Below are 13,726 nucleotides of genomic sequence, written 5' to 3'. Positions count from 1 at the left end.
AAGACTCTTTAGATCCTTTGATCTGCTAATTGCACCAGGATGCTCGAAGATAGAGTTAAAATATGCAGCACTTTCCCAAAATTCTTTGCCCATTGAATCTTTGTTTCAAGACTTTTCTCACGGGACTAATGTTCTAAAAGTTACTTTGTGAAATGCTAGTCTAGACTTATAATACTTGGATTCAGTTTCTCTCAAGGAGAACACAAAATTGTAGTAAAGGAGAAAGGGACAGGAAAGAAATGGAAAAGAATATAATTCTGCAAGTATCTGGCAATACTTGAATTTCTTAAGGAAAATGAGTTCCTCTGGAAAAGTAGCAAGGTGATGATTTTTCATATTTCTTTGTTTTCATGTGTTCTGATCTCTTAATAAAATTCAAGAGGCAATGTCAACATTGTAGAAGTCCAGTGACCAAAAGGTGTTACTGGTCAATCTTTGTAGTCACAGGAATAAGAGATTTTTCAGTTTTAAATCAGTTTAGCTGACATGGACACATTTTGGACCGCTGGTTTAAATCCCATCCAAATCAACCCATTATTAAGACGTTCATGTTGTCAGATACTGATATAAGTAGTTCAGCTCGATACATAGTAGTGCATGTGGCATCACACAATCATGTGTAGGGTTTGTAACCAACTGGGAAAGACTTTCCGGCCTTCCATAACTGCTATATTCCGGGACTGCAATGTATAGCAATACATGCACTGGTTTGTAATTTATTGATTACTAAATCTCAGAATCCATTTTCTTAGTCTTAAGGACTAGTTAAAAAGAACACGTAACAATCCAGGGGATGTAGCCATCTTCATCACGGAAGCCAAACTAATCAAATTCAGGGTTCCTGGCTTCCTCTCCCTCTTCAACTGCAAGAGTACAGGGAGGGAGGTTCCAGGTGACAGCCACACAGGCATTTCACTCTCACCATGAATCTCACTGCAGACTAAGTTCCTAACATGGGTCCCTAGTTTACTTATAACTGCCATTTATCTGTCTTGTTCTGATTGATGTGTCAGAAAGGAATTGATCTAGACGTCAGAGGATCTGGATTCTTGTCCTAGGACCAGAAGACAAACTTCGGGGAGGCAGGGGTTCTGTCTTGTCCATCACACTCTTCCCCAAGCCCCCGAGGGTGGCTGGCACGGAATTTGTGCTCTATGTAACGGGTGAATGAGGTTATGAGCTGCAGTAGAACTGCAGTGAGTTCACCTCCCTCCAGGGGCCTGGATTTCTCACCTCGGGAAGAGGTCACCTTTCTTCATGTGTCTGGGTTGGTTACAGTACTCACTGGGATGGAGGATGTGAGAGCAGAAAGCTATCACCATCCCCTAACAACAGTAGTGACAAAGGTACACTAAACGTCTTGAAAACATGTCTTGGCCAAACACTCTTCAAGGAATGCTAACTCTTCCAGGAAGGGCCCCACCCCTGAGCAATCAATTCTGCCCTGTGACAACCCGTTAGCATCTATGGACAAACATAAGAGGGTCAGCCCAGCAGGCGAGATGCTCTTGTTTGTGACTACAGATCTCTGGAAAAACAGGAGGAGATTCGCTTTTGAAAGTAGTACTATTCATAAGGCAGGTAAATCTGATGTGGTGGCCCATTTCCAGCAGGATGCATGAGTATATGTGTCTCTATGACGGGACAAGCCAGCTTGTTATTTCAGCAGGTCCTGGTGGGACCCACTGTCTCCTTTGATTCAAATCCTTCTTTCATTCTTTACAGAATTCTCTGTTCCTATCTCTCTGAGTGGAGTAGGGGGTGGGGCTTAGGGGTAAGAAGAATCTCAAATGGTCTTCTAGCATGTATGGCTCAAAGGAATAGCCAAAGTGGGGCTGGTGCCACTCCCCACCACCACCAACAAAATGTCACATGGACCTTGCATGGGAGAATGACAAGAAGTAAAGGGCAGTGTGCCAAAAGGCAGAGACCAAGAATGAGGGTGAAGAGATTGAATCAGCAAGTGTACTGGGGCAGGAGGTGTGTGGCAGTGAATAGGAGTAAAAATAAAACTAAGCCAAAGCAAAAACACAGACATAAAAGATGTCTTAACATTAACATCTCTCTCCACTTTCCAGATCTCCAAATCAAAAGCCATTTCTTGAGGGCTAAAAGCATGAGCTGCCGCCTTTCTAAGCCTGGCCTCAGAAAGCTGCTGCCCTGTGTGAACACCATCCACAGGGTTAGGGCCTCTGAGGGCTAATGTGCCTGGGTATGAGGGTTGGCCATAGCTAGGGAGCCTTCTGATGGAGGCTGCCTCACTGCACAGCTCCCGAGAAGGTTTCTAACACTGTGTTCTATGTCACAGCTCTCCCTGGAGCTGTACTCCTGGCAAAGGATCTTACAGATGTTATCTTCACTTCTCCTTTGGGATGCTAGTGACATAAAGTGAAAAGAAAATAGGGTTATCCGAAAAAACAAAACAAAACAAAACAAAACTTTTCGGAACAGAGTAAGTACCCTCTGCCCTGGCAAATGATTAGGTGTGTGCATCACACAAGGTTCTTCCAAAAAGCCCTTCCCATCCCATGTCCAAAGGCCTTCCATTTATCTCAGTGGTTCTATTCCTCTATCTGCTGACCCTTCCCTACTGAAACTTATGGTATAAATCATGGCAGGACTCCTTGACAAAATGAAAGGTCACAGCACAAGAAAGGAAGAAATGTTGTTAATAGTATGTTATCCTGTGAGTTTGCTTCTAATTTCCTAGTTTTCATAAAATTCACCTTCAAGAGTTTCAATACTAAAAATTATAAATAGTTTTTGCATTTGATGGGTGAGTGTGAATATCACTGAAACCACAGGCAGTTTGTCTTTGGGTCGATTCATCTTTCCACTTGCTTTACTTAGTTCAGGGAGAAGAGTCCAAACCAAATAAACCAGACTCCTTGACTTCATTGGCTGAAATGCCAGCAAAAAGCAAATCTCTCCTTGTTGTTTCACTCCACCATCAATTTGCATCACTAAGGAATTTTCTAGGAAAATGCTCAACAAACTCAAGACTCTGCTGGTTGCCAAGCTCATGGAAACAAAGTGCTGTCTTTTAAAACTCCAAAAGAGACATTCCAAAGTAACCCACCATTAGAAATTGAGCCAGCGATACATTACATATCTACGAAGGAAGAAAGGAGGGGAGGAAAAGAAAATGCATAACATAAACAAGAAAAGACAAAACCTTAAAGAGGAAGGAGAAAGGAAAACATTTAGATTCCTTGAGTGATGGAAATAAATACCAAAGCTATTAGTTTCAGTTCAAAGAACATATCACTTTATGCTGTTTATTATTTCTTGAGGATTATTTATTTTATCTTAAACTATCCAAAGGGTAAAAAGGGTCTTGGAGGTACGCGGCGTTGAAACTGACCTGGTCCGGTGAAGGCCTGTGATTGGAATGCTGTGACCTCCCGGGAGATCGGTGGTGGTGGTGGTGGTGGTGGTGGTAATGGTGGTGGTCCTCGTTGTAGTTGTCTGCCATCAGCTTCATTCTGTTCTGGGTCTGTGAGGAACAAAAACCAGGGAAGGGCCCATCAGGAGCAGGAAGACCAGCCAGGGACGCGGGGCATTGTCACAGCACCTGTGGGTCTCTCCCTTGGCTCCCAATCCAGAAGTTTTAGTTCATTCTTAGGCAAGTTGAAGCTTAAACAGTACAGTATCTTTTGCTTTATTCAAAGAGGTGTTGTCACACTGTTGAAGCTACTATGTTACAACTGGGAATGTCAATGTACTTCCCCCCTTGTAATTCCAAAGGAGGGAAAAATAGACATGTTCTAGGGTTATTTGCTTGATATTTTATTGAGCATTCACAGAGCTGCAGAGTAAGTTTGCATCCACAAAGTGCTAATGATCGCATCCTACACTCCAGAGCAAGCCAGGGGTAATGAAGCTCTGCATGACAAGGTGGGTGGAGACACAGAACTACACACAAATAATGGCCTCAGAAGACAAGGCAGAGAAACCCACTGAAAAGCGACAATACTGATGCAGATGGTTCACGGCTACAGGTGATGTTTTGGGAAAGAGCTCTCTACAGATTTTAATTGATAACGTTTCTTGGAGGAATTGAACAAAAGGTTCAAAGTTGATGGGACAAGAGTTGACAACTCTAATTTATGCCCCATGATGTCTGTCACATGAGGCAACTCAGTGTCAGAGTTCAATCCTCAGGCTATAGAATTGTACTATTTTATTATGCAAGGCAAGAAATGGACCAGTGATGAATTCACCTAACAGGTTCACAGAAATTAGAAAAATGCTTTTTAAAAAGTACATAAGGGACTGGCACTGTGGCATAGTGGGTAAAGCCACCGCCTGCAGTGCCAGCATCCCATATGGGTGTTGGTTCAAGTCCCGGATGCTTCACTTCCAATCCACCTCTCTGTTGTGGCCTGGGAAAGCAGTGGAAGATGATCCAACTCCTTGGGCCCCTGCACCCGTGTGGGAGACCTGGAAGAAGCTCCTGGTTCCTGACTTCGGATTGGCGCAGCTCTGGCCGGTTTGGCCAATTGGGGAGTGAATCAAAGGATGGAAGACCTCTCTCCTCTCTCTGCCTCTCCTCTGTGTAACTCTGACTTTCGAATAAATAAATAAATCTTTTTTAAAAATGCACATAAAATTATTCTGCTCAGAAAGCCAGCAAATGTGGGTCTGAGTGATGGACATTTAATTTAGCAGTAAAAACATCGGTTAAGGTATCCACAATCCACATTAGAGTACATAGGTTGGATACCTGGCCCCAGCTTCTGGCTCCAGAATCCTGCTAAGGCAGACCCTGGGAGGCAGTGAGGATGTCACAAGTAGTTGAGTTGCTGATTAATTTTTTAGATCCCGGCATTGACCCTGGCCCAGCCTCAGTTCCTGTGGACATTTGGGGAGTGAACCAGTGGATGGGAGCTCTCTCCATCTGTATGTCTTTGCCTCTGCCCCTCAAAAAAGAAGTGGGCTTGTGGATAGGACTACTTGGTTTCAAGTCCTGCTCCACTTCTTTGCTGATTATGTGACCTCATGAGAGTTGACTGTTTATGAACCTCAATTTCCTCAACTCTGCCACAGGAATAATAGTATCTTTGTTAATGGGGCTGCTGTGGGGAGCAGATGGTAGGAGGGATTTCTTTTTTTTTTTTAAGATTTATTTTATTTATTTGAAAGACAGAGTTACAGAGAGAGGTAGAGACAGAGAGAGAGGTCTTGCATCTGCTGGTTCACTCCCCAGATGGCCACAATGGCCCAAGCTGTGCCAATTTGAAGCCAGGAGCCAGGAGCTTCTTACAGGTCTCCCATGTGGGCCATCTTCTACTGCTATCCCAGGCCATAGCAGAGAGCTAGATCGGAAGAGGAGCAGCCGGGACTAGAACCGGTGCCCATATGCGATGCCAGTGCTTCAGGCCAGGGCTTTAACCCACTGCACCACAGTGCTAGCCTAGGAGGGATTTAAAATATGGGTCCAGTTTCCAGGACATAATGAACTGCCAGGAAACATCGGATGCCACCATGTATTACTGCACCTGCTCTTTTCGGTAAGACATTTCTCCTTTATATGTGCTCTTTTGTTTGCTGGCAATGCTTTCTCTAGCCCCTTTCCCTCTAATGCCTGGGTGTGCCTACCTCACAAAGTTTTCTCTAGGAGCCTTTTCCTGACTTCACCCTTGAGGCTATACGGCACCTGTCTCCTGCTAACCAGGGCTGTATAAACACAGATTTGTCTGTGTGTTGGTAGATTTTATTTTTATTTATTTATTTATTTTATTTTTTGACAGGCAGAGTGGACAGTGAGAGAGAGAGACAGAGAGAAAGGTCTTCCTTTGCCGTTGGTTCACCCTCCAATGGCCGCCGCGGCCAGCGCACCGCGCTGATCCAATGGCAGGAGCCAGGTACTTCTCCTGGTCTCCCATGGGGTGTAGGGCCCAAGCACTTGGGCCATCCTCCACTGCACTCCTGGGCCACAGCAGAGAGCTGGCCTGGAAGAGGGGCAACCGGGACAGAATCCGGCGCCCCGACCGGGACTAGAACCCGGTCTGCCGGCGCTGCAAGGTAGAGGATTAGCCTAGTGAGCCGCGGTGCCGGCCGTGTTGGTAGACTTTAAGCCTGATTCCTTATCTACCTTCTGCTCCCTGACTCTAGTATAGGGCCTAGAAGATGTAGATACACAACACTTGCTCCTATAATGAGTGACTGAAAGAATGAAGGGACCGTGAACGTGAGAGGTCTGCCATCTTACAGCTGCATGTTTGTTCTCGTCAGGAAGGTTGTTGAGGCTTGAAGTCATCTCACGGTTTGCCATGACAATCCCATCGGTGGCTCAAGATAGCAATGAGCCTTCGGGAGATAAAGAGACCCAAAAGTCAGGCAGGGGCTGATGGGAGCTCTATCCAGTTGGGATTTGATTACGTAATTATAAATAATACTCTGATAATAAAAAGAACGCTGGAGCAAAAGACTTATACTTGTTGTAGTTTTCACATACAATCTAACTTGCTCTCAAAACTTTCCAGGAGGAATTCTTACTATCCTCATTTGGCAGCTAGAAGAGTCAGGAATAGATTTTAGCCCCTAGAGTCCCCTTCTTGACATTGAACATGAAGATTTTCTGGGTCTTCTAATTCCCAATCTCTAGGCTTTGCTCTTTGCCTTGCAAACTGTTAGCTAAAAAACAGCTAAACAGGTAGAAATTGCTTTCCCATAAAGGCTTTGGTTCTGTTAAGTTTTGGAAACACCTCACATCCCAGTTCTACCTGCCAAAGGATGTCTCGTGATTTACTCAGGCCATCTTTTAAAATGTGTACAATATTTGAAAGGTCCCAGAGTAGACATAAAAAAATGCATGCATATGATAAAAAAAAAAAAACACTAAAAGTAGAGGGAAAGGTCCACTTAAAATTAAATAAAAAAAAAATCCCAGGCAGGCAACCTTTGGCAGCTGATAGCATTTCCATCCTTCATTTGTCCACTTAATGTGCCAGAAGACCCAATGGACAAGTTATGCCTGTGAGAAAGAGCAGGTCAACAGAGCCTTCGCAGAGCAAGCGCTGAGATCCCCCTTAGTCAGCCTACCCTTAATTATGAGACCCTGAAATTCAGCACTCACACCTAACGTTCAAGTCCGGTCACAGGAGCCTGTACTTTTGAACTTGTGAGCTAATAAGTCTGGAGTTGTTTCTTCTAAACAGAATTCAGAGAGCCTAAAGGGAGCTGTGAGATCTGCCATGGACAAGAAGGCAGGCCCTCATGCAGGAATGAACGATGGAGTCTAAATGAACAAATAATAACTCTGCTATGATAAACATCATAACATCCTTATCCTTTGGGGAAGCTCCTGCGATTTTATGAGATTATTTTCTTACCAGTGACAAGCTTAGAGTTCCCTACCTTTGAACTGTATCCCATAAAAGAATGTACAAGCTAAACAAGATGCTATATGCAGCCTTAAATGTGTCTGCTGAAATGAGGTGTTGGAGAGTAGGCATGTCATGGGATAAAGACTGTAAATGAATGATGTCATCTTTCCAATTTGGTGCTGAAATATAAATAAACCACGTTGTTCATGTGAATACCAGATCTGGGGGAAATGTACACAGAGCAATTGTGAACGGAAGAGCCTTCTTTTGATTAGTCTGGGCTGGAAGAGAAGAGTGTGAAGCAGAGATGAAAAATGAGAGTTTGGTCTGATACTCTAGACCATTTGTATTTTTCTTTCTTGTAACATATCCCCTAAACTATGACCAGTTTCTAACAGGCTGGTTGCTAGTGTCCTCGCCTAGAAAACTGGCCAATCCTACTCCTTTAACTGTCAAGTTGAAAATGGGTCGGTCGGTCGGTCGGTCAGTTGGTCTCTCTCTCTCTCTCTTTCTGGCTCTCAAAATCTGCACTACCTATCCTCATTCCCACCCAATTGTACTGGTTTTCTAGCACACAAAGAATGATCTGGAAGGATAGGAATCCTGGTGGTCAGTGGCAGAAAAAATACAGAAGGGCATTGCCAGGACTGGAACAAGGATACCTATTCAAATAACTCCCAACACATTTGCCAGGTGATCACGTGTAATGGTCCATATATCTGCAGCCATCAGGTCCATGATGTGCCCACCTCAAAGCCTTAGACAGCAAATGTTCTGGCAGTCATAACTGAAATCCCAGGAAAACTAAGAAGAGAGCTGAAGAGTGACAGCTGTCCACAGCACAGTGCATGGGGATCAGGACTCATTCAGAGTCAAGGAAGCCCACTTTTATTCCCTTTGCAGTGTCTACCCAATTACTGGCTGGGGCTTTCGCCTTTCGCTAACTGTATCGGAATCCTTTTTACTCTATGATATTACAGCTGCAGAGACAAACATAACCAGATTTCATGTTCTACTTCCTCTTTCTTCTGAGGGCCACCTAATTTCTCAGAGCCAAAGCCTCCTAACAGCCCTCCTCTGTGCCCTTGCCTCACATCCCCTACCACCACTGAACACAGCCTGCATCCAGAGTGATGTCAGACTTCCATTATTCCTGGATTCAAGTGCCTCACAGACTCTGCTCTTGGGAAAAGAGCCCCTGCCCCCACAGCCTGGTTAACAGCCTTTTGCCAGGGCATTGTTGCTTATCTCTCTGGCCTTGGCTCTCATCTCCCCCTTCCCAACCTTGGGACATGTATTTCTCTGTTTCTGCCATACTCTTCATTCTCTACTCCTTAAATCTAAGTTATACTCATTAGATCATCTGCTGTTAGCTTCAGCAGACACCTCCAGACACACCTTCCACAAAGTACCTCTCACTGGTTTCCACAGACCTATTCCTACCTCTGCCCTCCTTCTGTCTCAGCACTTGCCTCAAAGAATGCCAAATAATTGCATGTGTGCTTGGGCTTCACCACAGCAATGAAATTCCCCAGAAGGAAGCTCTGTGTCTGCACTACCTTTGTTCCCATACCTGGCAGAGTCCAGCACATGAGCAGCCAGTGGATATGTGTCAGATGAGTATACGAATGCATGAATGAATGAAAAGGCACAGACTGCTTTAGAACAGAGTCCATGAGGACTCAGCTGAGTAACTCTCCATGTAACTGTTTATATTTTTCCAACTAGATCTGTTTTTGTTTGCTTGTTGTTGTTATTTTTGCAAGTGGAGAGAATAGGATAAATGCATAGTTTGGGAGCTGTTGTACAAGCCAAAATTGGCCTTCTTCAAGAAATACTCTATTTCTTAGCAAATTGGACCCAGTGAAAAACTCCACCACCTCCTCGATTACTCACCTCATTAAAACTAAGGGGTATTGGAGTATTATCAGGTTCATTTCCTTACTATCCCCTAGCCTTTGGAAGAGCAGGGGACTTTGGAAGACATTAGTTAGTGCCAAAAATCAACCATGGAAAACAGAAACTTTATCCATTAACTAAAATCCCTGATGAACACCATCTGGGAAAAGGTGCTAGATACTCCATCTCGTTTGACATTTCTGAAGAGTTTATCCAAGGAGCTCTTGAAACAAAATGAAAATCCTTGATTGACTAGTAATAGACTCAATAGCTTAATGGCAATATGTAGCTATAAAAATGTAATATTAAAACTGCCTTTAAAAATATTTTAGCAAGGTGGCAATAAGGTACTGTGCTTTGATCAGTCATCTGGATAAAGTTAACGATAAAACCTTCATGAATATGGTTTAAATAAAAAAATATAATGCGATTTGTTGCTACGGGATATGGAGATAATATTGTACAACAGCAATTACACTCCTCTTCTATCAGGTTTTCTTTTCTTCCTCTTTTCCACCAGGAAAATCCCAAACATTCCAGAACTGTTCTACTGGTCTTGTCTCTGCCTAATCCATACAAGGTGAACAGTTCCTGTCTCCAAGTAGAAGGTGAGAAAACTGGACAACAACTGGACAGGAAGGAGGTAAAGGAATTTCCAAACATCCGCTCTGCTCAGACTGGCAATGAATCCTAACTGAGTAGAAACTGTGTTCCAATGCTTGCTTGGTTCACAACTGGAAGACCCAGTGAAGCAAGAGGATGAAGAAGCTACTAGAGTAACGTAGCGAATTGAGGAAATTTATAGGAATAAGTAGGAATCATTGTTGTAAAAGCTTCTACTGTGGACACTGTACTAAAATTCACTCAAAACTTAGGAAATATCAGCAACAACACTGACAAGAATAAGTATGTGCTGGACCAAGTATGTTTTCAGCATGCTCCTGGTGAATCCTCTTGGAGCCCTCTCTACAGGTGAGGAAAGCCATAATGAAGACCAAGAATCAAACACAGGTTCCTGACTCCACAGTCCTATGGTGCTGGCCTGAAGAGTAAGGTTCCAGGCCACGTGCAGAAGGCAAAACAAAGACGACTAAGACATGAAGAGCTACAGGACCGACCGTAACACAACATGAGAAGAGAAACTGGAGAGAAGGGAATGATTCAAAAAGACGTCCAGAGGCAGAACAGATTCCCCTACAGCTTAGGGCAGGGACGTTGCGTAATGCTCCTTGGGTCAGATGCCCCTTGAGCTAGGATGAGAAAGTGGGGAAGAATAACATGGGGAGATTTCACAGTAAACTGGCTCCTCTAATCACCTCGAGAGGAAAAACAGGTCAAAAGGAGAGCCTGAACCCAAGATATGAGATGGATTTGTGTTTGTAAGACTTTCTTCATTTTTTTTTTGTTAGATGCACAGAGAGAATAGGATATATATTTGAGATGATAATTCACCATCTTCAAGAAATTATCAGTTTGGGACATTTTGCAAGGAACTTAAGATAGAGCCACATATGTCAAACTGTGACGTCTCTGGGAAAATGTGCTGGGCTCTCGGCATCTATGCATTTGCAAATGCCTACAAGATCTACTGCTACTGCATCAGTCCTGTCTTGAGCATTGGTCTGATCTCCCCAAACTCCTTCAGCTGACCTCTCCTTGTTGCCCTCCATTGACAACAGAACAGATTACTGGTGAGACTCGCCCTCCCAGCACCATGAGTTCCTCCTTCAATCCGTATTTAGAGATAGAAAATTAGTAGGTCACCATGAAGGTTACTCATTAAGTACATTTATTTTACTATTTTATTTTATTTTATTTTAAACTGTTAAAAAGCTGTTACACGACCTAGCGTTTCATTCTGGAGGCCATGGAGAGCTTGGGTACACAGTGCTCGACACACTGCTGTTCTTCCACCTGAAGCCCCAGCATGGCTCTCTGGTCCTGGGTGCAGACTTGGTGAGGAAAAAGAGCAGATCAGAAGTGCTGGGGAGCTCAAGTCCCTGGAATCACCCTCGGCCTGTGAAGCAGGGATGCGACAGGTACCTGGACAGTATCCTGGCGCTTAGTGGGACAACCCTATACTGTGCTCCAGAATCTCTCAGTAGGTTCCAAGCCTAAATAGGAGCCCTGGCGGACTGTAGTAGGAAACCCATTAACATACCTTTTAATGGCTTTTAGTTCTTCCGCATCTCCCTTCCCCATTCTCACACTAAGCTTCTTGAGATCACTATCCCAATAAATCACCTGCATCAAACCACTGCCTTGGGAGCTGTTTCTTCAGGAACCCCAGCTAGAACCCTTGTCGACTGATTAACAAGCTGGGACCTAACAGCACAGGACCGACACAACTGCAACTGTGAGGCTCCTTCCCAGGTATCGTTCTCGAGATTTCTCATGAGCTCAGGTGACAGAACGCTCACTTTCCTTAGGGAAGCAATACCCAGCTGGCATCAATCCTGCTTCTGCCAAGTATTCCTCTGAGGCTAAGACTGAACCTCTTTTCCATGAGCCTCAGTGCCTGTACTGTCCAGTGGGCACGCCAAGGAAGAACACCTTCAGCAGGAGCCAAACACCACAAGGACGGGTGATGATTTACTGTGCGTAGTCCCCTATGGCACATTTTGTGTGGGTTTTCTTTGTTTCGTTGTCCTCCTGCTGAAAGCAGGGGAGGGAGATGATTTTGTTAAATTGTTTCCTGCTGTCACCTTGGGAACCCCAGGGATTTCCTGAAGGTGTGGGCTTTGACTGCAACCAGGAGCATCACTCCCCTCTCCTATTATCAGCCCTTTTAACCGTAAGAGAAGAACTGTTCAGTGACAAAGAGTTCTGCATACATACTATGTTCATAACGTGGGGTTATGGATCCTTAATTGTGGCATCAACCCCGTGATGCGGGCTAGGGTAGGGGACTTTGTTCAAGATCTTTAATAGCGACCGTGATCATGGCAGAAAACCACCATAAGTGAGAGCTCTTGTAACACAACTGCATTTGCCCTGAATATTAGCCCTGGTTGGTACTGTTATCCCCAGTTTAGAGGTGAAGAAACTGAGGTTTAGAAAGAATAACAGACTGACCTAAACTCAAAGGACTGGTAGACTCGAGACTCTGACTCCAGAACTTCTTAGTGGCTACTGTAATCTGTAGCCCAGATTTGTAAGGGTCAGCCCCTTCATAAAAAAATCAACACTGATCTGGAAACAGGGTCTGATTCTCTGGACATTGAGTCCAATCAGAGCTTAAAGAAGAAGCAATTCCCTTTTGAATTTCAAGTGCTCAGCAAAAGCAATGAAACAACTCTAACCTGAATTTGAGAGTCTCCACCTACACTTACTTTTAAGACTTCAACCAATACACTGGTCTTGAATGTAGGCTAACGCATCAGCAACTGCAGACAACCAAGGAATTTCTAACATCCTGAGCACCACTGAGGTGCTGGAGTCTGGGGGAGGGGAAGCCCTAGAAGTTTCCATGGCAAAGTTACTTAGTTAAACGTAGGTCTGTTTAATTAAGTAGTGGGCAGCACATGCTATACTTAGCTTTTAAACACTTGTAAAGTCCTCTTCATTCATTTATCTTACTTGTCACTGACAAGCTCCTCAAGGACTGTAACAGTATGCAGAGCATGAAGAGCCTGCGTAAACAACGCATATTTTATGTGGAGTCTAAACTGTTTCAACTTAGAGTCCGTAGAGGGTCCCTGAAAAAAGCCCAGACTCTTCCACGGAACGGGGAAGCCGATCCTGCATGGGCTGAGGACTGTCAGAGCCTGCGCTTCAGAATGGAATCCCACTCTTTCCACCTGGTGGAAGGAAAGACTCAAAGGAATAAGAGAGAACAAGGAAGGAAGGTGTGAGAGAGGGAAGGGATGAGGGAAGAAAGAGAAAGGGAGGAAGGGAGGGAGGGAGAGAAGGAGGGGAAGACATGGAAAGGAAAGGGAAGGGAAGAGGCGAAGGAAGGAGAAAAAGAATAAAAGGGAGGGAGGGTGAGAGGGTGGAAGACAGTGGGGGAGGCCAGAGCACACTACTTGCAGATTTAGGGATTCAGACTCTGCAACCATGTTGACAAGGGAGGTCAAGGTCTTCATTTGACCCAGCAGCACCCTAAGGTGAGGACCAAGAGAAGCCTAAACACAAAGGCCATGGAGAGAAGTGTTCACACACCCTTGGGGGCCAGATGATTCACAAAGAGTGAATGGACTTCCTAATAGTTACCTGTTTACTGCAAAATGTATTAGAATAAATGATAACAAGCACATCAAAGAGAGGACTCATAGAGATTATGTCTTAGGACCTGGAAAACACTGTGTGTGTGTGTGTGTGTGCGTGTGTGTGTGGGATGGGGGGACCTCAAAATGCCTGAAGCTTAAGACACTGTCGACAGCAGAAACAGCAGAGCAAGGGAGAAAGGACTGGGTTGTGGACAGCAGAGACTGCACACTGGGAGCTGCCCAGACCACAGGCACGCATCCCAAGGAAGTGTCAGAGGACAGACAGAC

General features: G+C 44.5%; 1 protein-coding gene across 25 annotated transcripts in view; it reads right to left on the bottom strand.

Moving 5' to 3' along the window:
• ERC2 (ELKS/RAB6-interacting/CAST family member 2) overlaps positions 1-13,726 on the bottom strand; it is a 1,012,357-nt gene that overhangs the window by 193,246 nt on the left and 805,385 nt on the right. For all 25 annotated transcript variants that reach the window (XR_016214779.1, XM_051852281.3, XM_089306079.1 and 22 more), the window contains one exon: positions 3,365-3,496. Coding sequence is in view for 24 of the 25 variants with exons in the window: in XM_051852281.3 (XP_051708241.1) it covers positions 3,365-3,496 (132 nt within the window). In the remaining variant the exon portion in view is untranslated. The remainder of the gene's footprint in view (positions 1-3,364; positions 3,497-13,726) is intronic.

Source organism: Oryctolagus cuniculus, chromosome 10, assembly GCF_051225735.1.
Source record: "Oryctolagus cuniculus isolate XC-2025 breed Fujian yellow rabbit chromosome 10, ASM5122573v1, whole genome shotgun sequence".
NCBI lineage: Eukaryota > Metazoa > Chordata > Mammalia > Lagomorpha > Leporidae > Oryctolagus > Oryctolagus cuniculus.
Note: the sequence above shows the minus strand (reverse complement) of the source record. Positions and strands in the feature narration are given on the sequence as shown.